General features: G+C 46.9%; 1 protein-coding gene across 3 annotated transcripts in view; it reads right to left on the reverse strand.

Annotated features, from left to right (window-relative positions):
- Window positions 1–6,463: 6,463 nt before the first annotated feature.
- The window catches only part of SLIT3 (slit guidance ligand 3), a 465,259-nt gene continuing 451,781 nt past the window's right edge, over window positions 6,464–19,941 (reverse strand). For 2 of the 3 annotated variants that reach the window (XM_015642087.3, XM_015642086.3), the window contains 4 exons: window positions 15,682–15,836; window positions 13,189–13,474; window positions 10,854–11,062; window positions 6,464–9,755 (listed from right to left, as the gene is read on the reverse strand). In XM_015642087.3, the coding sequence (XP_015497573.1) occupies window positions 9,514–9,755; window positions 10,854–11,062; window positions 13,189–13,474; window positions 15,682–15,836 (892 nt within the window). In that variant the 3' untranslated portion in view covers window positions 6,464–9,513. The remainder of the gene's footprint in view (window positions 9,756–10,853; window positions 11,063–13,188; window positions 13,475–15,681; window positions 15,837–19,941) is intronic. The other variant, XM_019008182.2, reaches the window with a different exon arrangement.

Here is a 19,941-nt window from a genome sequence, read left to right on the forward strand (position 1 = left end):
GCCACCGGCAGCTCCAGCCCGGGCCGCGGGCAGGGCCGGCGGGGCACCGGGCAGAGGGCAGAAGCCCCGCGCCGCTGGGACACCCTCACTTGCAGGCGGGTTTCGGCCCTGGGGTTCGGACTCTGCGGGAGCCACACAAATGCTGTGTCGCTAAATAAAACGGGCAGTTGAGGTTTGCTTTCATTTCCTCTTGCTCTGTCTGAAGTGCTCTCACAATTAAGCACCCGAGCACTTTGGGAAATGGCTTCTTTCCTGTGCCCGGGCTCCAGTGATTGCGCCAATAACTTTATTTCTCTGGAAACTTTTCCTCGCCTGGTGCAACAGACTGATGTTTAATCACACAATCGGTTAGGCTGGAAAACACCTCTGAGATCACTGAGTCCTGCCCAGGACCAAACACCATGGTAGCTAGACCAGAGCACTGAGTGCCACATCCAGACTTCCCTTAAAACACCTCCAGGGATGACTCCACCGCCTCCTTGGACAGCCCGTTCCAATATTTATTCACCCTTTCTGTGAAGAAACTCCTCGTGGTATCCAACCTCCCCTGGTGGAGTTGAGACCGTTTCCTCCCGTCTCTATTCCCTGGCAGCAGAGCCTGCCCCCCCGGCTGTCCCCTCCTGTCAGGGAGCTGTGCAGGGCCACAAGGTCCCTCCTGAGTCTCCTTTTCTCCAGGCTGAGCCCCTTTCCCAGCTCCTTCTGCTGTTCCAGACCCTTCCCCAGCTCCACTTCTCTAAGCTCTCTCCAGCCCCTGAATGTTCTTCCTGAGCTGAGGGGCCCAGAGCTGGTCACAGCCTTGAGCTGTCCCTCACCAGTGCCCAGCACAGCGGGACAATCCTGGTGCTTTGGTCACCCTGTTCCTGACACAGGCCAGGGGGTCCCTGGGCACACACACACTGTGAGCACAGTCAGTCCGTGTCACACCCGCTCCGAGGGCTCTGCAGTCTATCCTGCAGCCAGTGGCAGGATGTGGTGAGGGCTCCCACCTCACAACCCCGGCCTTTCCAGCAAGAATTCATAACTGGTTTCTTCCACTTTCTCCCCTCTCCTTTGTGATAAAGTGCCATGTAATTACAGATCAGTTACTGTGACCTAGGATGAACCTAAGAGCTCTAGTCTAGGAGGAGGGTTTGGGCATAATCTCTGTTTTGGAAGCCGAAGTTTCTTTGTGTCTGGAGTTTAGCTTTGGCAAAAGTCATTTTTGAAATAATCATTCAGAAACCAAGAAAAGACAAAATGCTCAGCTTCCTGGGCATGAGGTTTACTCACAAACCTGTTGTGTAAGGACAGGAATCCTTTTTTTACCCTCTATTTCCCCACTGCTCTTAAATATATAAAACCTGTCATATTTATTATTCATTTTAATCCAGAATCTTACATTAAAAAACTGAAATTCTCATGTGGATGCCCTTTCCCATTTATCATGTTTCCTTTCTGAAATATCTGTATTTGGAAAACTTACTCTGAAGTCCTCTAAGTAATCATTTCTCATCCTTTAAAGGAAGTTCAGGGTGTATTAGCAAGGCTGCAGAGCTTCTCTCTTTCTGTAAGTTACATGAAATTGTGGAAATTCCCATGTGTTACTCAAAGTGAGGAAATTTTGGTGTGGTTTTGTGGTTTTTCACTGCAGTGTAATTTACTATTGAAACGTTAAACACCAGCATTTACATACATCATAGGGAATACAAGAATTTAGCTGCTACCTGGAAGTTAACTTGCTCATAAATATACACAGTGATTGGAAAAGAGTCTTTAATTTCCTGCCTGTCACCAGACTGTGCAGTGTGGAATGTTTGGTGTAAAATGAGCTATCCGGTGTCTTGCAGACATCTCTGGTGGGGTTGAGGAAAACAGATCTGCAGGGAGATTTTTTATTACCTTAATTCTGAGGCATTTTTTTTTCCCAGCACTGACACTCTGGCTGTTTCCTACACACCTTCTAACTCCAGAGGAAATTAAATACCATCCCTGGGAAGTGCTGGTAATAAATATATACATGCAACCCAGAAAAATAAGAAAAAACATAGTGTGCAGCCTGACAGCTGTCTGATTCCTGCTGTCTTGAAACAGGCAGAAAAGTTCCTGACCCACCTTTTCACTGAGGAAATGATAACTCTTTCCAGCAATCCAGATTCACTGACTGCTTTCCCAGCCTCTGACTCTTGTCAGGGTCAAAAATGTGTATTTTGTGCATGGCTTTTAGGAGGAAGTTCTGAATTTTAATACATGGATGCCCACTTTAGCTATTGTATCAAACAAACTCATCTCCCCCTGTGAAAAATTGGAATAGGTAAAGGGCTCTATGATGATGAATGAGCAAAGGGCTGTTCAGTTAAAAACAAGATCAGCAAATCTGAAGTTTCAGTTTCTTCACAATAAGCTGCAGTGTTTTATCTGAATGTCACAGCTAAGACAGAATAGGTGAAATTAATCCCCCAAAAATGCAACTGAGATCAATGCTCACCTATCTTGAGTCCACCTCAGAGCAGAGGTTTAGCTCAAACTGGAAGTTTAATGTAGGCCTGTGGGAGGCTCAGAACATTCATTTATTTGCAGAGTAATTGATTTATAAGTTATGAGCACATTGAGATTGGAGTTGTTTGTATGTCAGTCAACATACTGCTTGGAATAGCCCCTAAGTAAGAATAAAGAAATCTGAAGGTACATGTATGGATTTCTATATAAATACAAATGTGTGTATATATACACATACACACATATATACACTAGTATATAACTTAGATAACTATGGGTAATGAAACCAGATGAGAGAATTCTATATGAATGATATACCTGAAGGCAAGGACTTTTTTTTAAAATCAGTATTACTGGGGTAAAATGAAAACTGTTTCACTGCTATATAAAAATCTCATTTATTTATTGGTGTGACCAGCTTAGTCTGTCTTGGTGCTATAAATCACACTTTGGTGTTTACTTCAACATAGTAAACAAGAAAAATATTAAAAACCCCCCACCCCCAACAGCTTTACCAGGAGAAACTAGGGCAGGTTAAGAGATGCAAAATATGCTGCTGTGTAATTAAGGAAGTTTAAGCTGCTTTATAAGAACTGCCTGTTGTGCCTGCTCTTATCACATGCTAGGTGAAAGCCTGATATTATCTCATGTGCTGCAAAGTCCCCACCTAAATTACCTTGTGGTATTTAGTTCCTGTAACCTTGCTCTGCAAGAAGTGTCAAAGGCAGGGTTGAGGCTTTTGCCTGTCAAGGTTTAACCCCAGCCAGCAGTCAAACCCCTCAGAGCCACTCACTCCCTCACTCCCCTGTCAGAGGGATTGGGAAGAGACCTGGAAGGGTAAAAGTGAGAAAACTCTTGGAATGAGTTTAATCGGGAAAGTAAAATGTGTGCATGCCAGCAAAGCAAAACAAGGAATGAATTCACTGCTTCCCAAGGATGGGTGAGTGTTCAGCTGTCTCCAGGGGACCAGGTCTCTATCACAGGTGACAGTGACTTGGGAAGACAAACACCATCACTCCAAACATCCCCTATTCCTCCAGCAGAGGAGCTGCTTAAATGCTGCTGGTGGAAGATTAGCTGGAGGGCTGGACCACTGAAAATGGCCTGATTCCCCTGCCAGTTTTGAGCTGTCCCCTGAATACTCATTTGCTCACTTTCTTCCCTCCCACACCTCAGAGGTAGGATGTGTGCTTTTCCTCCCCAGGTAAGACACAGCCTTCTAAAAGATTATTTTTACAGAAAAGGAGTGATCCTTGTGTCGTGGGGACAAACCTCATAGACAAGTCAGAGAAGGCACTGTCATCCCCAGACTACCTCGGGCATCACTGTACTTTGAAAGCTCAGAAGCCCTGGGAAAGTAGAAGGTCAAGAGATCAGACAGGAACAAGATACAAAACTGTGCAAGTGTCACAGCAACCTCTGTTCCTCCTGCTTGTGAGACTGCGGGGTGCTCCCTGCATCTCAGAGTACGTGCAAGCTCCTCACACGAACAGGTACTGCCTGTGTGCTCCGTTCCATGCCCGAGGGGTTTCTTGCTGCCTGCAGGGCCCTGGGAGGGTGAAGGAGCTCGGAGGAGCAGCTGTGCTTTCTTCACAGAGAGGTATCACAGGCTGTGGGGTGTGTGCCAGCCAGCTCGGAGACCTTGCTGGGTAATGAGCTCTGCAGGCACGCAGTGCTTTTGCCTCGGTGTGTGTGAGCAAACAACAGCAGAATTTGGGTAGAAACAGCAGAATTGGTTGTTATTCCATAAGGTGCTAGCATGGAAATAATCAACATCAACTGCAGCCATGTGACACTGTTGTCAGAGCACTGTCCTGAGGCTCAGGACACAGGGAATAGGCACAGGCTGTCCCATGTGCCAGCACTCAGAGCCCTTGTCCTGCTGCCAAGGCTGGTGCTGGTGAGGTGCTGGACACCCTGAGGTCTCACATGCTCTCCTGGGGCTCAGCAGAGCCACCCTTCTGCTGCCAGTTCATGCAGTCCCCTGGGGTAAACCCACAGTGATCCCATGCCACGTTGTGGGGACAGCAGGGACTCCTGTTGCCATAGGTGAACCATGCTAAGAGGTTGATGGCTCAGGATCAATAAAGCCTGAGAAGTTATTGTTTAAACCTTCCCAGAAAATCTGTGTATCACATTTACATGTGCTCCTGTGATGAGCAGCTGAGGACTCTGGGCTTGTCTGGTTTGGAGGGAGGGAGACTGAAGGGTGACCTCACTGCACTCGGCAGTTCCTGTGACAGGGAGATTGAAGCACCGAGCTTTTCTCCCCGGGATCCAGACAGCAGGCATGGGAAAGTTTCAGTGCTGCACCAGGGCAGTTTATACAGGATATATCAGGGATACACAGGTATATCAGGGAGCATCTCTTTGTGGAGAACCTAGAACAGGCTTCCTGGAGAGGCAGGCATTCCCCAGACCTGGCAGTGCTTGAGGCGTTTGGACGGTGCCTTCACCAATGGGCTCTGTTAGCCCTGAGTTGCTCAGGCAGTTGGACCAAATGGCTGTTATGTGTCCCTTTCCACAGAAATATTCCATTCTATTCCATTCCATTCCATTCCGTTCCGTTCCGGATGGGCCGCCCTGCGGCGCCACCTGCTGGCGGACCCCGTTCACCTCCGCTGTCCTCGAAAGCTGCGGGGCCCATCCTAAAAAACATCTGGAAAACATCTGGGAACACCCTTGCTCAGCACACAGAACGGTACCGGTTTGGCCACCCAGTGTGGCACCTCACTGGGCCTTAAACCAAGGCACGGGAGTACCTTGGGCTCGGCAAAGCTGTGCCAACTCCGCGGGTCCAGCCCGCTGAACGGCGGGGCTGCCCGCTGCGGGCTGCAGCAGAAACTGCGAGGTAACTCCTGAAAAAGGTCACAAGGAGCAGAAGCAACAGGACCCCCACAGAACAACGCAAACCCCGCAGCCAACCACCGTGCAAGCAGCAGCTCCAACCAGCTCCTCCCTGACGGCTAAAAAAGATAAGGAACATGGGACAGGCCTCGTACCTGACACGCGGTACCCGGGGCAGCGCACACACAAACACAAACACAAACACAAACGGGAGCGCTGCATCCTCGGGCTGCCGCTCCTTGAGTGCCTCCTCACAAACCCCCAGGCTGCACAGCCACGAGCAGTGCAAATAAACTGTTGAGCAAACCAGGGCAGCCGCTACCCAGACATTTTTGAACGCTTCCCTGCTAGCTTTTTTAGTGGGCTCAGCTGGGTTTGCTTTAGGTGAAAATGCTGCCATCTGCTACAATTATGTAATTAACCTTCATAGTTCAGACTTAATGATGCTCATTAAGGTTGAGTGTTTTTATTGGCTATCTGCTGTCACCAGTTTTGCATGGAACTGCAAAGGCAACTCTTAAGGGCCATAGTTGGAAGCATAATTAGCAATATGTGAGTGTTGCACAGGGGCATGGTCAAGGCAAGGTAGAGGAGTTGGTGGGAGCTTTGTTTTATTCAGTGCTAAGACTGGAATACAATGAACAGCAGAAGTGTGTTACTGCTGGATCTCTGATAATAAATAATCAGCTAGAGCGGTGTGGCAGCAGATTTGGAGTGTATGTGTGTCAGGACATCACAGGATCCCTTCCATCCATGGTTGGCTGTGTCCATTTCCTCAGCCTTACCTCCTCCATTCCCAGTACTTCTTCATTTATTCTAGCATTAACTAATGAGTGTGTTTTTGCTGCAGGCCTTTCTCAAGCAGTTTAAAAAATGTAGCAAATAAAATTTTTAATTTAAGAAAATGCCCAGGATCGAAAACTTTGTGGCCTAATTTCCCTGTGCATATAAGACTCCTAAAATATTAGGCTGTGATGCTATAAAAATTTGTAACTAGTGTACACACCACCTTTAACTACAGCTGTTCCTTGTCCAAGAGGAATGTCTGTTCTCCCATCATTTCCTGTGAACTACCTTGTGGGCACTGAAGGTTGAACTCAATACCTCAAATACACAGAGAAATAACCAGTATCACAAGGTGTTACAATCTTCCATAACCCAACAATTTATTTAAACTTACATCACAATGAGAATCTAATAATAAAATACATCGGTTCACACCAGTCTGCATTGCCATTTTTAAAGGGTAAGCATCTTTCTTCACTTTATATTAAAACTTTCTGGAGGTAAAAACTACTGCATTGTACCCACAGTTCTTGAAATCTATTGTAATATTAAGCAGGTTACAGAGGAACTTTCAGAGCTAATTACACATCAGTTAACCTCACATTTTTGGCACATCTGAATGCTTTTTTATTTTCTTCTCAAAATAATTCTGTAGCAAGTCAGAGAATCATGGACATAAAGCATCACTGTCCAGTGGCAAGTGCTGCCTAAAAGCATACAAAATTTGCATAATTTGGTTACAAAATAGGTATTTTCTTAGTTTTTTATCCCAACGCTTAACAGTGAAGTGCCATGACAGGAAAGGGCCAGGAACAGGGCCGGCCTTGCTGAGCTGTTGCTGGTCCCTTTGCTGCAAGGCTTGGCTTAAATCCCAGAGTGATGTTAACAAGATGTTGATGGCTTTTGCCTTGCCAGGCCAGTGGCTTTCAAAGCATCCTCCAGCAGGTGTGAGGCCACCCATAAATGTCACCCTCCTCCTCACAGCGCTGCTGCTCCAGTGACAGAGTGAACACAGGTTCAAGAGGGGCCGTGTTTGTGCAGCCCTTGGCAGTCAAGTGGCTACAAATCTGAGGGCTGGTGAGCCACTGCTAGGCTGGATTCCTTCTGCCTGACACCACAGCAGCTGCTTCTTTAGAAATGACAATGTTTTTAAGCAGGAATGAAACATTAATGGTTGTAGTGTGCCTGGCACATATTTGTACGAGTGGCTGCAGTTACTTGCATGCATTTTTAAAACGTGTAGGTTGTGGTTTAGGTGATTTTTGTTGTACACCATAAACCCCAGCTGCTATGAGCTTCTGATGTTATATTGAAAGTAAAAAGCAGTCCATGGTACTTGCAACCAGGGTTGGTTTTTTCCTGGCTTTTTAGCTGTACTCTATCAATCAAGAGTCTGGCACATAAAGTAGTGATTGTTTTATGTTTCACTGATTGTCAGCTCCATGTACTGATATTTATTTTGATGACTTTTTGAGATGGCTGTTCCATTGGTTATGTCCCTTCTGCTCACATTGCTCTGGTGGGAACAGAGAAATATGAATGAACTACTGCAGTTAAGGAGCAGAAGAACAATATGAATGTTAGCTTTGTGGCTGTACTACAGCTAGATGGTCTCTTCATGTTAGTGGGAAATAAACATTTCTACTTGTCATGACAGGGTTCCTTTCTGTGCATCCTTTCAAAGCCCAAATCAAAGTCTCATTTTCTTGACTCAACTTTCCTGCTCATCCTTTGCTGAATCCCCTGATCTGAAAGCCTTTTTGTGGCCATTAAGCATTCCCAGAAGGACTTTATGGCTGCTAGGAAGCATCTCTGACTACCTTTCTTAGAGACAGAGAACTTGAAGAAAGGTTCATATTCTTATTCCATTACAGAAAGAAAGAAATTACACAGATAACAGAACAGTTGTTGATGGGGAGGTTTGAAACCTACAATAAGAGAAAATTCAAGGTATCCATGGTGCTCTTTGCACATATGTCCTGACCCTGAAAGGCAGCCCTGACAAAAACCCTTCAAAAATCAAACTCACTCCCAGAATCAATTTTTCCCTCACATCCACAGTGAGAATTGATCCCTGCATTGATTTCCATTTCCTGCTCAGCAGTTGCTCTGAACACAGCTCAGGACAGGGAGCAGGTGGAGAGCTGTGGTGAGCAGGTCAGGCTGCACTGGTGGAGCTGTGCCACCTCTCCCTGCGCAGGACGGCGCTGCTGGGGCGGGCAGTGTCGGCTGAACACCTTCACATGGATTTAGTGCAACTTCTGCTCGCTTGGAAAGCTGTGGGGAGGCAGGCAGCTGCTCAGAGCCAGCGTGTGGCTGAGCAGCAGCCACGGCCCAGCTCACACCCCTGGCTCAAGTGACAGTGGCAGTAAAAGCTGATACGCTGCAGGCGCGTTCTGGCACCTGCCGTATTTCCATGCTCTTTACAACCTTTGCAAGTTAAAGTGTCAAGGTGTGATAAACTATGTAGCAGTGCATTCCTTACATTTCATATACAAAAAAAGAGCTCAAGACTGGGAGCAAGAAGGCACAAACTTGGGAAATAACATAGCTGAGGAGTTTACACAAAGGTACTATGGCATTTATTAGGCATCACTTAGCACTTATTTCACATTTTGCCCCCAAATTACCCCAAAGCAACATAAATTTCTCCACTTCCTTTCCCTTTGCACCCTTCTTTTGGATAAAGCTGCCTGTGCTCTATAGATACAGTTGCTGCAGAATATAACGTGAACACAGATAAATACAACATACACAGCAAAAAAATGTATTATAGTATTACAATAGTCAAATAATGTAATTAGCCTCAAGCTACGGCAGTGTCTGTGTGCTCCAGGGAACCAGTTCAGGGACAGCAAGCGGGGGCCACTGTACAGGAGCAAACCAGCATGGGCAGAGCTGGGAAGAGAAGGGGCTGGGGAGGCTCTTCGGGTGCCTGGATGCAGTCGGTCACGGGGATCTGCTCACCTGGAACTCCCAACCAGGGCCTCGGAGCTTTCTTCAGCCCGTGTCAGTCCGGCGGCAGGTCCTTGGAACACCTTTAGTCTGTTCATTGTGCATACACATAAAGTCACCCCACATTCCTCCTGTTAGGCTATGTTTTCTTTATATATATAATTATTTTTTTTTAACCTTTTAGCTTTTGAAATTTTTTTTCTTACAACTGTTAAAAAAGTTTCATGGTAAAAATAGCTCACTATATGATACATATACCCAAAGTGGTGCGATACTTTATATAATAAAAGATGAAAATAGTCACTTTCCATAATAAAAATAAGTTCTATTTTTTGCTTATTTTACAATATACTTAATAATTCTTTTCTTCTTCTTCACTCTGCAAGTAAATAGGTCCCATTTTGATAACGCTTCTGAGTCGATTAAAGTGGCAAGAGACCGGAGAATTGCTTATAAGCACTTTGAGCAGCCGCACTCCACGTGTCTCTCCAGTTCTTCCGTGAAGGTGGAGCCATCCACGCACTGGAAGAAGTATTTCCGCCTCTTGCTGCGGAGGGGGACGCAGCACTGCCCGCTGCTGCAGCTGCCGCGGCACTCCAGGCGCGGCACCTTGGAGGAGGTGGCACACGAGGTGTAGCCCTGCTGCCTCCGGACCACTTCTCGAATGATGTCTCCTTGGCAGAGGTTCTCTGCTGGGACAACAGAGATGGGAAGGAGTAAAGAAATGTGCTAACTGTTTGGATGGATATTCCCCGTACATCAGCGAGCAGCCCTGGCTTCACAGCGTGGTTCGAGACAAACAGATGGCATGAGAAGAACCTTCATCTTTTATTGCTTTGTACCTGCCACCAAAACAGATCTTGTCTACAGAAATGTGTAATATCCGGTGCAAGGCGGAGGCCAAGCAGGCCTGCTGGCTTTGATCAGCAGCCTGGAGGTGTTTTAATGAATGCTGAGTGTTGAGTCCTGCAACACTCCTGCAAAATAAGGATTAGTTTTACCATGGCTGCTTCTCCGGAGCAAAGGTCAGCCTGCTCTGTGTGACACCAGTGGTCTGGGACACCTGAAAGTGCCTGTGCTGTTCTGCACTCCCTGTGCAACAGCCAGATACATTTTTGGTGACAGGTTTGGGTAAAATTTGGAAAGTCTGTGGTTCATGCACAGGAAAGGGACAATCTAAATAAAAATAATATAATGCAGCTCCTTCCTTCTGGACAAGAACAAAAGAAGGCAGAAATGATGCAGTTAAAACTGTGAGTTTCCAGGGAGTCTTTTCAGGTTAGGACAGAAGAGCTGGGCCTCTGCTCTCATAGGAAAGTCCAGCATGATCTGTAGGATTCCCCTGGAAACCTGCCCAAGCTGAAGGAGCAAGCTGAGAATCTTTCAAGCCACTTCAGTGAGCAGCTCCTCCTTGTAAGACCTCCCTTCCCAGCAGTGCAAATAACTGATCCCTGCTTGCTGAGGGTAAACCTAACAACCTCTTCTTTAAACATCCCACCCAGATCCTGGGAGCAGCAAACCTTGAGCATTCAGGAGGCAGAGAATAAAACTCTTCGCTCCATGTCCCCATTTCTCTATGTGATAGCAGCTACTTACTGTTACCTGGTTCTGTTCTCCCTGTACTGCTCTGCAGAGGTTGGCTTAGCTTTATCTTCTATTTGCCATCCCCCCCACTCTGAGTGTCAGGGAGGAGAGGTGTAAAGCAGGTGTAAAGCAGGTGTAAAGCAGGTGTAAAGCAGGTGTAAAGCAGGAATGCAGCAGCACAGCTCCGGCCCCGGGGCCAAGCCTACCTTTGTCACAGAGCTCTCCGCTGTAGCCGGGGTCACATTCACAGTAGGGCTCCCCATGCTCCGAGACCTTACACTGCCCGTGGCTGCATTTCAAAGTCCTGCAGGGGCTTGAGGAATTGTTCTTCTTGTCACAGTACGTGCCCGTGTAGCCCTCCGTGCACTTACAGGTGTAGGCAGCGCCGGCCGCTGTGCACTTACCATGCAGACACCTGGAGAAACAGGAGCATTTAGAGCTGGGCTTTGCTAGATGAGAAAGCTCCTTTTCCCAGGAATGTTTGATTTTGGCATTTCTGCCCATTTAATTCCAGGACACTAATCCAAAATCAGCAGCTCAGTGTCAAACACTCTGGAGAAAACTGTGATCTTTCAGTGGATACTGGATAACGTTCAGAGAATGCCTTTGGAATTTGTGAACCTAAGCAGAAAACACTGGGCTCTCCCGTGAGCACAGCCCAAGGCTTGGCATCCACACGAGACAGCTCACATTTACAGCATCAGCACGTGGAACTAAGTGCCAACAATCAAACTGCATGCCCAGGCTTCCTGAGCAGAGTTACTGTACAAATAATAGCAGGCGATGACAACCAGTGTGATAAATGAAGGTGCTTGTGGCAGAGCTGTGCACAGCCTTATCAGTGGGCAGCTGGAGCTGAGGGTTCCCTGGCTCCTGGGGTTTGCAGCGAGCTTTGGCATTTCCGAGGAACACCACAGGGTGGGGTGGTGATGCTTAGCAAGTTCTCTAACACTGTCCCCACTTCTGGCACAGGGGAAGACTTGAAATGGGCTGAGAACAGCGAGGAAAGAACTCTCTCCAGCCAAGGAAAAACTGCTCAGGGCTTACAAACCTTTGGCATAACGTACCTTGACATAAGCCCATGTCTCTCTTAAAATGATTCCCCCTTTATGTTGATTTTTGTACATTTAATACATTTTGTACATTTAATTTTTGATTTTTAATTTTTAATCTTTGAACTGAAAAGGACAGATTATAAGAACAGTTTCAGTCAAGTCCAGACATTCAAAATACTTTAACGAATGGAGTCACAGTCTGTACAGAGCAGACCCCACGAACCAGAGGTTACCTGATCTTTACAGGTTCGTTTCCTCAGTGAATTAACCTGGGAGTGTTGGAGCAGACACCTGCCAGCAGGGCTCCACACTCCCCTGCATACACCGGGCAGGGCTTTAGGGAGCCAGCTCCAAAAGACTGAAGTGATTTGGGAAAGGTGGGACAGTGTGTGAGCATTAAAAACACACCCAGCTACTTTCCTTAGCAAGGGGCTATGTTCATGATTGCCTCACCCTCCCTGGACTATGAGAGAAACAATCCCTCATCGTGTAAACATCTGGAACTGCCTTATTTTCCTCTGTCCAGCCACAACAGCTTTGTGCTGACATTTTAAATTCAAGGAAACATTTGGGTCTTCATACCTTTGGTTTGTAAACTGTCAGGTGCTTTTCAACACCTTCCAGACTTCAGTACTTTGCAGAATTAGAACCAGAAGCAAGTTTAAAATGGTACCTTTGCCAGGTTAAATTTCTGAGAGTGATTATTCACTGCATCAATTTACCTGTCAAAAGTATGTGCTCGTGAGAAGCGCCTTCCAATAGAGCAACTGAAGGAACTTCTAAAACAGAAGTACTTCCATCTGCTTATGAAACAACACTGAAATATGCAGCCTGCTGCTCTGCACAGGACTGTTTCCTGTGTATTGGCCATAAGAAAGCTATTCATCCCGTGTTTCTGATGGAGATGTGGTTATTGAGCCTTTGAACTGTAAATACTCTACACTCACGCTCCCTTCACATGCAACACCACACTATCCTTTAAACTTGCACTTTAAAGGGCTGTTTCGAAGTGTAATGTTTAAGTCAGCTATTTGGGAAATTTAAAACTGCTCACACTGGAGTGCATAATGGTCTTCAGGGAGCAAGTCTGAAGACTGGGCTCAGTGCTGCTGGAGAAAACCCCTAAAATGTAAACCTCCCACTCACAGGCAGCTCTGCTCTGGATCCATGCAGGCATTCACCTCCTGGGGTTAAGCCGTGCCCATTAACAGGAGGTTTTGTATTTTAAAGTGTAAAGTCACAGCTGAAGGTATGACCTGCAGCATTAACACCTGAGCTCCTTCAGACCATGAGCTCCTCTGGCAAATCAGCAAGGTCTGAACAAGAAGTGGAAATCGAGAGCTGCCACAGACTCACAACTGTCAATAACCTCCTGTGAGGACCCAGCACCTCCAAAAACAGTCAGATGTGGGTTTGCAAGATGAAATGTGAAATATGCATTAGCTGTAAAGCTTTCACTCTCCCATCAGCATTTGTCTGAGCTTACTTGTGGTTAAGACATGGATCTCCAATTTCCTGGTCACACAGAGGGCCCATCCAGCCTGGGTGACATTCACAAATCACACTAGTTTTCTCCAGGGATCGACAAATCCCATGCTTGCAGATGTTACAGGATTTGCAGCCAGGAAGGACTCCCAGTGACTGCTGTGGTAAATCCTTGAAATCCTGCAGCTCATTGTTGATTCTGACGTCGTGAATGCACCCATGAAAACCATTTGGTGTCTTATCTGCACCCTGGCGCAGGGATGATAATCCAGTAGAGGTTGGGATCCCTTCAGAAAAAAGCAAAAGGGGAAGGTTCACTTACACTTGTAAAGATAATATATAAATTATAATTGCTAAAGCTTCTTCTGTCACAGCCCCTTAAAATATTTGAATAATTAATTTGCATAGGTCCTTTGTAAGGTAGCACAATCTCATTGTCCTCATTCTGGAAATGGAAAGATAAAAAAATAAACTCACTTGCCCAATCTTCTGTAAGAAGTGCATGACCAAACCCCCCTCTGAAAAAAGAAAGAAAAAAAAGGAAAGCCAAACCAAACCTGTCTTAAACCTGTACTTTGGCTGGTGGCCACATGCTCCTGTCAGATAATGTTCCTTCTCTCTACAGTTTAATAGCAATTATTCTTCAGAAAGTTTTGATTGTCAGCAGGCAGCATCCACCTCTGGGATACAACACGACACTTTGGCTTTGCTGGCTTGTGTTAAGAGAGGGAGTGGTAAGAGTGCATCCCATGGAAAACAGTGCAGGAAAGCTCTAAAGACAGGGAACAGCACCTCAAGGGCCAGGCCAAGGCTTTGTGGTGAGAACCTGACATCTTGCTGAAGTGCTTGGAAGAGATCACACTGTTGGATGGCCAGCAGGTTCTTTTGGATGTTGTTTTATGCCTTCCCCACTGACGCCAGTGTGGTTGTACAGCTGCATTAGCACAGGCAAGTGCTTCCATTTCCAGCCATGTGAGGCCTCAGAGCTGCTGTCTGTAAGTAATGCTACCTGTAAAGCTGGTCCTGAAACAAATCCAGCATCTGTTTAATGTGTGTGAGGAGGAAAGTTGCTAGAACAGGGGATGTGTTTGTTAGATGGACAAAACTGAGAGCACCTGAAGGGTCAGGTCTGTGTTAACCTTACTGTAGGTCAGGAACAATTGCTCTGGGGTAATTTAGGCAACCAGTTTAATTAAACCACTTGCAGAGGAAGGGCAGCTGGCTTCCATGGGAGGGCTGCACAGGAAGAGGGGGCACATGAAGAACAGGGAGGGTTTAGAAAGAAGCAAGAAGAATTTTAATGGGCAATAACCAAAGTCTTTACTGAGGACATGGATCCTGGTATCCAACAGTCCTTCATCCCAGACCTCAGCTTTTTCCTGAGAATTATTTAGGTACCTTTTGAGAATTAGTATCGATCCACAATGCTCATCCATTAACTAAACTTTTCCACAGGATTAGTTCCCAAGTTTTCTGTGTATAAATTGCTGAAGGATTGGTATCTTTTGTGCTGTGCTGAAGGGAGAAATTGTGATGGCCTCTGCACCAGCAGATTATCTTTGATGCACAATGCTCTTTAACAGCCTGTGACATTCTTAATAGGAGCCAATTATAGAAGTTCAGCCTTGTACAAAGCAAGATTAGCCAGTTTTCTGTTTTACAAGGGCAATATTCAGGGTTCTTTCAGAAAAGTGTTATTAAAGAAAATTATTTAGAAAAGCCTTGACCAGCACCAACTGAAGTTGGTAAGAGTTTCTACTGTTGGCTTCAAATGATCTCATTAGAAAAGGCTCAAATACTTTCTGAGCCTATTGCCATTCTGCTGACTTTTGTATTTGGAATAGAATGACTAAAAATTCAAGAACTCCGTGTCACTGAAAGAGAGATTTCAACATTCAGTTCAGCAGAGAACTAGGGGGGTTCTAGGAAAAACAATCCATTGGGCAGAGACTAGCCTTTGTTCTGTCTCTCATAACCAGACACCTAATCAGTGCTATAATCACTATTCTGGGCATTGTTCCCCACCTCATTTGGCCTCTTCTTCCCTCCAGATTCAGTACTTAATATGAAAAAAATCCTTAACTGAGGCTTGATCAATTCTAATATCTGTCTAAAACTGTGGCTTCAGTTTCCAATGAGAAAACTATTAACCAAGGTGTTCCTAGCTTGTGTGTTAATATGTTTTTTAATCACACACCTCTTTCCTCCCAATTTTTTGACGTCTATAAAACTTCCAGCAGAAATACTGCTCAGTTATGGTATATTTAAACCTACTGACTATTGATTTGCTTTTCTGCCGTGATAATTTGTGATATTCCCACTGATACTTCTGCTTCAGCCATGACATCTTGGTGCCAGCCAGTTCTGGAAGCTTCTGAAATGCCAAGCGGGCTGTTCTTGCAGTAGCTGTGTGAGAACCCTCTCCACAGGATGAAAGATGTTTTGCTTCTGAGAAAACATGTTAAAAACTCAATTCTAGAGCAACTCACAGTACCTCCAATGTAGAGGGGTGTGTTGAGGCTGACAGAAGTCTGTTTCTGGAGCTTTCCCAGACTCTTGGGAGCCCCCTTGTCCACCACCAGGTTCAGAGTTTGATTCAGCATCACGAGTTCCACACTATGAAACTGCCCATCATTTACTGTTTCCACACTAACAAGTAAGAGGGAAAAAAAAAAAGAAGAAGAATTAGAAGATGAACAAGAACAGCCTCTGCTTCTGTGACATCCTGTGTCCTACACCTTGCACAGCACAGCTCTGGAGTGCTCTGGAGTTTGCAGCCACGGTGTTCTCAGCATTTCCTCCAGAGGGCAGGTACAGACTGACACTCAGCTGATCCTGTGTAGGCAGTACTGACACATGGAACACTTCAGAGGGCAGCTAATCAGGAGAGCAGCCACTCCAGCTGTTTTTCCCAGGGCAGAAAAGCAACTGTATAGCTACATGACACATTGGTTTTGGTGACAAAACTACCAAAAAATCCCATTCTGTGCTCTCAGGCACAGCTTGCTGCCCTCTGTCACACTGCTTGCTGCTCATGGTGCAGGCTGGATCACTGAAATTACTTCTTCTCATATGGGTATTATAAACTCAAATCATCTCACAGGGGTCAGGAGAGATTGCAGTTTGGGGTGAGACAGCAGAGGCCTCTGAACCCAGCATGTCCTCCTCACAGCAGAAGGGTCTTGGAACTATGTACCAAGGAATAAGGACAGACTGAGGTTCTTAAAGCCAGAGATAGAATTCAGGAGGTTTGGCTTATAAATGACCAGTGTGCTTTGTTCTATATCAGACAATCCTACCTGAACACAAGGAAAAATGACAAATTGCTACTCCTTTTTGAACAATATTAAGGTATAGATTGAAGCCTGAGGATAAAACAATAGGAATTGTTTGGTGGTGGGGAGGGAGCAGGCAGCCATCTGAGCAGACAAGATGTCAAAAGTACTGTGTATTTATTGCTTTGTTTTTAACACTGATTTTTCAGATGCATGAAGTCTGCAGCAACCTCCTAGTCTGCACCTCAAACAATCTTCACTTTCATCTCCTGTGCACTCCCCCAGACATTAAAAGGTCCAGTGATACCATTCCATTTGCTTCACACTATCATTTTTTTATTTTCAGGGCAGCTCCAGCTCTCAAACCTTTATGCTGCATGGTGAAATCCTCTAAAACAACCCAATAGTTTCAAAGCAGGGAGAGGCAAGGGTGGGATTCCCTGCTCTTGAGCAAAGAGGGTTTCAGACCAGGGCAGTAATTGCAGATTGGATGGGATTTTCCCACTGCTGTAGGTGTAATTGAAAGGCACAGTATTTGTGCACTCAGACACCAGGGCATAATAAGAATCTGACAACAGCAGTGGTTGGTCTGGAATCAGCCTGTGGGCTCTGTGAACTGCCCACATGCACAGCATTGCCTGTGAGTGCCCTTTCCCAGGTTCCTCCCTTCAGGCTGGGGGTGCTGTTATGTGTGGGTAACAACAGAACGCTCCAGCTTTGGGCATCCTGAGATACTGCTTGGACAACAGCCTGCATTTGGGATTGCTGCACATGTGGTGCAGACCACAGCACAGTGCCAAAGTTTGGGTTTCTGCTCATTCAAAACACCCACAAACTCCGCATCCTCTCACAGGAAGTTACAATTCACAGGTCAGGCTCCTTTCACATGATTTGTAAATTTGCAAGGTCAATGTCTCTGAGCTGTTTACTCACAATTTCTTCTTTCTGTGAAGAGACACACTCATCTCTAAGGGTGAATCACCTTTCAGATGTGACCACCTCTCAGCCTAGGTGACATGCTGCCCATCAGTCCTGCAGAACTGATGTGTAAGGCTATTGCAGCGGGGAAATAGGACCTTGACTTCACAAACAAATTATGTGCCTTGGAGATTGTTGGAATTCAGTTGTTGCTGGAAGAAGTTTCATTTTTATAGTGTTTTATGGTAGACCTGACATAACCAATTGTAGTTGGTGTCAGGCAGCACGTCAGCACTGCAGGCATTTCTGGGGATGTGCTGTTTGAGAAGAGCACACTGTTGCTCCAGACTGGAGCTGATGTGCCTCTGCAGTGCTGCTCTCCCCACAGGTTGTTGGGATGAATCACAAAACCACAGACCTTCAAAAGCTCATGTAAGGTTACATAGATCATAAGGTAACAGATACAGTGTATGAGCACCTTTATGGTGTGGATTTACATAAGTGAGTGAATTAATTCTGTTAATTCTGAGAAAGATTCCCAGGAAAGCTCTGCTGGCTTAATCACTCCTTCCTGGCCTGCAGGGAAGCATTGGGCTGTGGCTGCTGCCCATGTTCAAGATGGTGAGAGAGCCCTGGGGAGAACTCGAGAACCTGAAGCTGATGCTACAGTTCAAAGTGTTTTAAAGAAAAAACATAAAAGCTTGTCACTGAACAAAAAAGCAGATCCAGTTGGTCCAGCAGACACTCTGGATCAGAGCAGTTCTTTCAGGGCGCTGCCAAGGGCAGTGAGCTGTGTGGGCCAGGATGAGAGGCAGAGGATGTGTGCTGGACCCACTGCCCAAGGGGCTGAGCCTGTGCCCCTGGGAAGGGCAAGGCTGTCCCCCTGCACCCGAGTGCAGCACAGCGGGGCCACACCTCGAGCACAGCACTTTGTGCATTGGCAGCTCAAGAAAGTTTGGAAACAGCTGGCCTGAACTTTGTGTTTAGATACTCTGGAATTCTGCTAAGTGTCTGCTGCATTACGAGGAGCAGCTGTGCTACGGCAACGCCGACTGGGTGATCCCTCTGTGCTCCCTGCTTATCTCACTGCTCTCTGCAATGCCCGATTCCCAGGGGGGAAGCACTTGGACTTCCAGCTGAAAGGTGCAGGACAAATGGAAATGCACATGTGGAATTGTTAGTCTGTGCAGAAGTGCCAGTGAAGGGGAGAAGTGGAGCCAAGCCCCACGGGCTGTGAGAGCTGAGCACTGTGGAGGTGGGATGGATGGCTGGAGGATACAGAGCCCTTCCCCAGCAGGATCTATAGCTGAAGCTAACACACAAACCACATGGTTATCTGCAGAAGGCCAAGCTATGGCCATTTGTCAGAGGACAACATTATCACCTCTGGCAGGACTGGCTCTTCCCCGAGCCAGGATTTCACAAGCATTCATCACCTACTCTCCACAGGGTGTGCTTTTTCCAGATTATGCCTCGACTAGCAGGCAAACAAAAGTCTGTGAGCCCTGGGGATGGAAGCAGCCACCCCACACGGTGCTCATGCCTTTCAGCATACCCAAAGCTGGTATTTTTGTTGGAAAGTGAGTGAGGGGTCCCAGTCTGCAGGAATACATGGATGAGTATTACTCCGTTATGATTCCTTCACTTTTTAACACGGAATTGAAATAGTCTTTGCCTGAACTTTGTGAAACAAAGTAACTCACAGCCATCACCCAACACTGCAGTTTTGTAAAGCAGATAAAGTTAGACCAGGCAAAGCACTCATTTGCTGTTTGAGAAGACACAGAGATATGATAGAAAAGCTGAATGTGGACAGCCAGGATGACAGGAAATCCCCAGCCAGCAGATACTTGTGTGAGAGCACTTACTTACTGCTGCTGCTGATGGAAAGGCATTCAGACGCCTTAGGATTTTGAGATGGAGACAACCGTGGGGGAGAGACCAGTGGTGAGAGAAAAGCTGCACGAACTCTCCTCAGAGCCTCTTGTGTAGCCGGGCCTTTAGGAGCCCCGGCAATCGTCGGAGACAGCTGGAGACAGTGGCTTGGCCGGGGATGAAGGGCGGCGGCCACAGGCGCTGAGCAGCGCACGCTGCTGCGCTCCGCTCTCCATCGGGGCCCCTGCCAGACCCGCTCCAGAGGGTCCTGTTAAAACCTTAACTGCATTCTCACTGGGGATCGGGTGCTCTGACTGGGCTCTTCCTTCTGGGACCGCCCGCGGGATGGAGATACCCTCCTTCAGTCGGGATTTCTGGGCTTCCTCCGGCCACCCCGCACCGAGCTGCCCGCGCCGAACGGGGCTGAGAGCCGGGAATGGGAGCTGAGAGCCGGGAATGGGGACTGAGAGCCGGGAATGGGGGATGAGAGCCGGGAATGCGGGGTGTGGCCGGGAATTCAGGGTGAGAGCCGGAATGCGGGATACGAACAGGGAATGCGGGCCGGGAGCGCGGTGCAGCGGCACGGACGGGCAGCAGAGGGCGCCGTGGTACCGCGAACCGAGCGGGGCCAGCGCCGCTCCCGCTCCGGGCCTCGCTCCCCGTCCCGCTCCGGGCCCCGGCTCCGC

The sequence above is a fragment of the Parus major genome, chromosome 13, assembly GCF_001522545.3.
Source record: "Parus major isolate Abel chromosome 13, Parus_major1.1, whole genome shotgun sequence".
NCBI classification, from domain to species: domain Eukaryota; kingdom Metazoa; phylum Chordata; class Aves; order Passeriformes; family Paridae; genus Parus; species Parus major.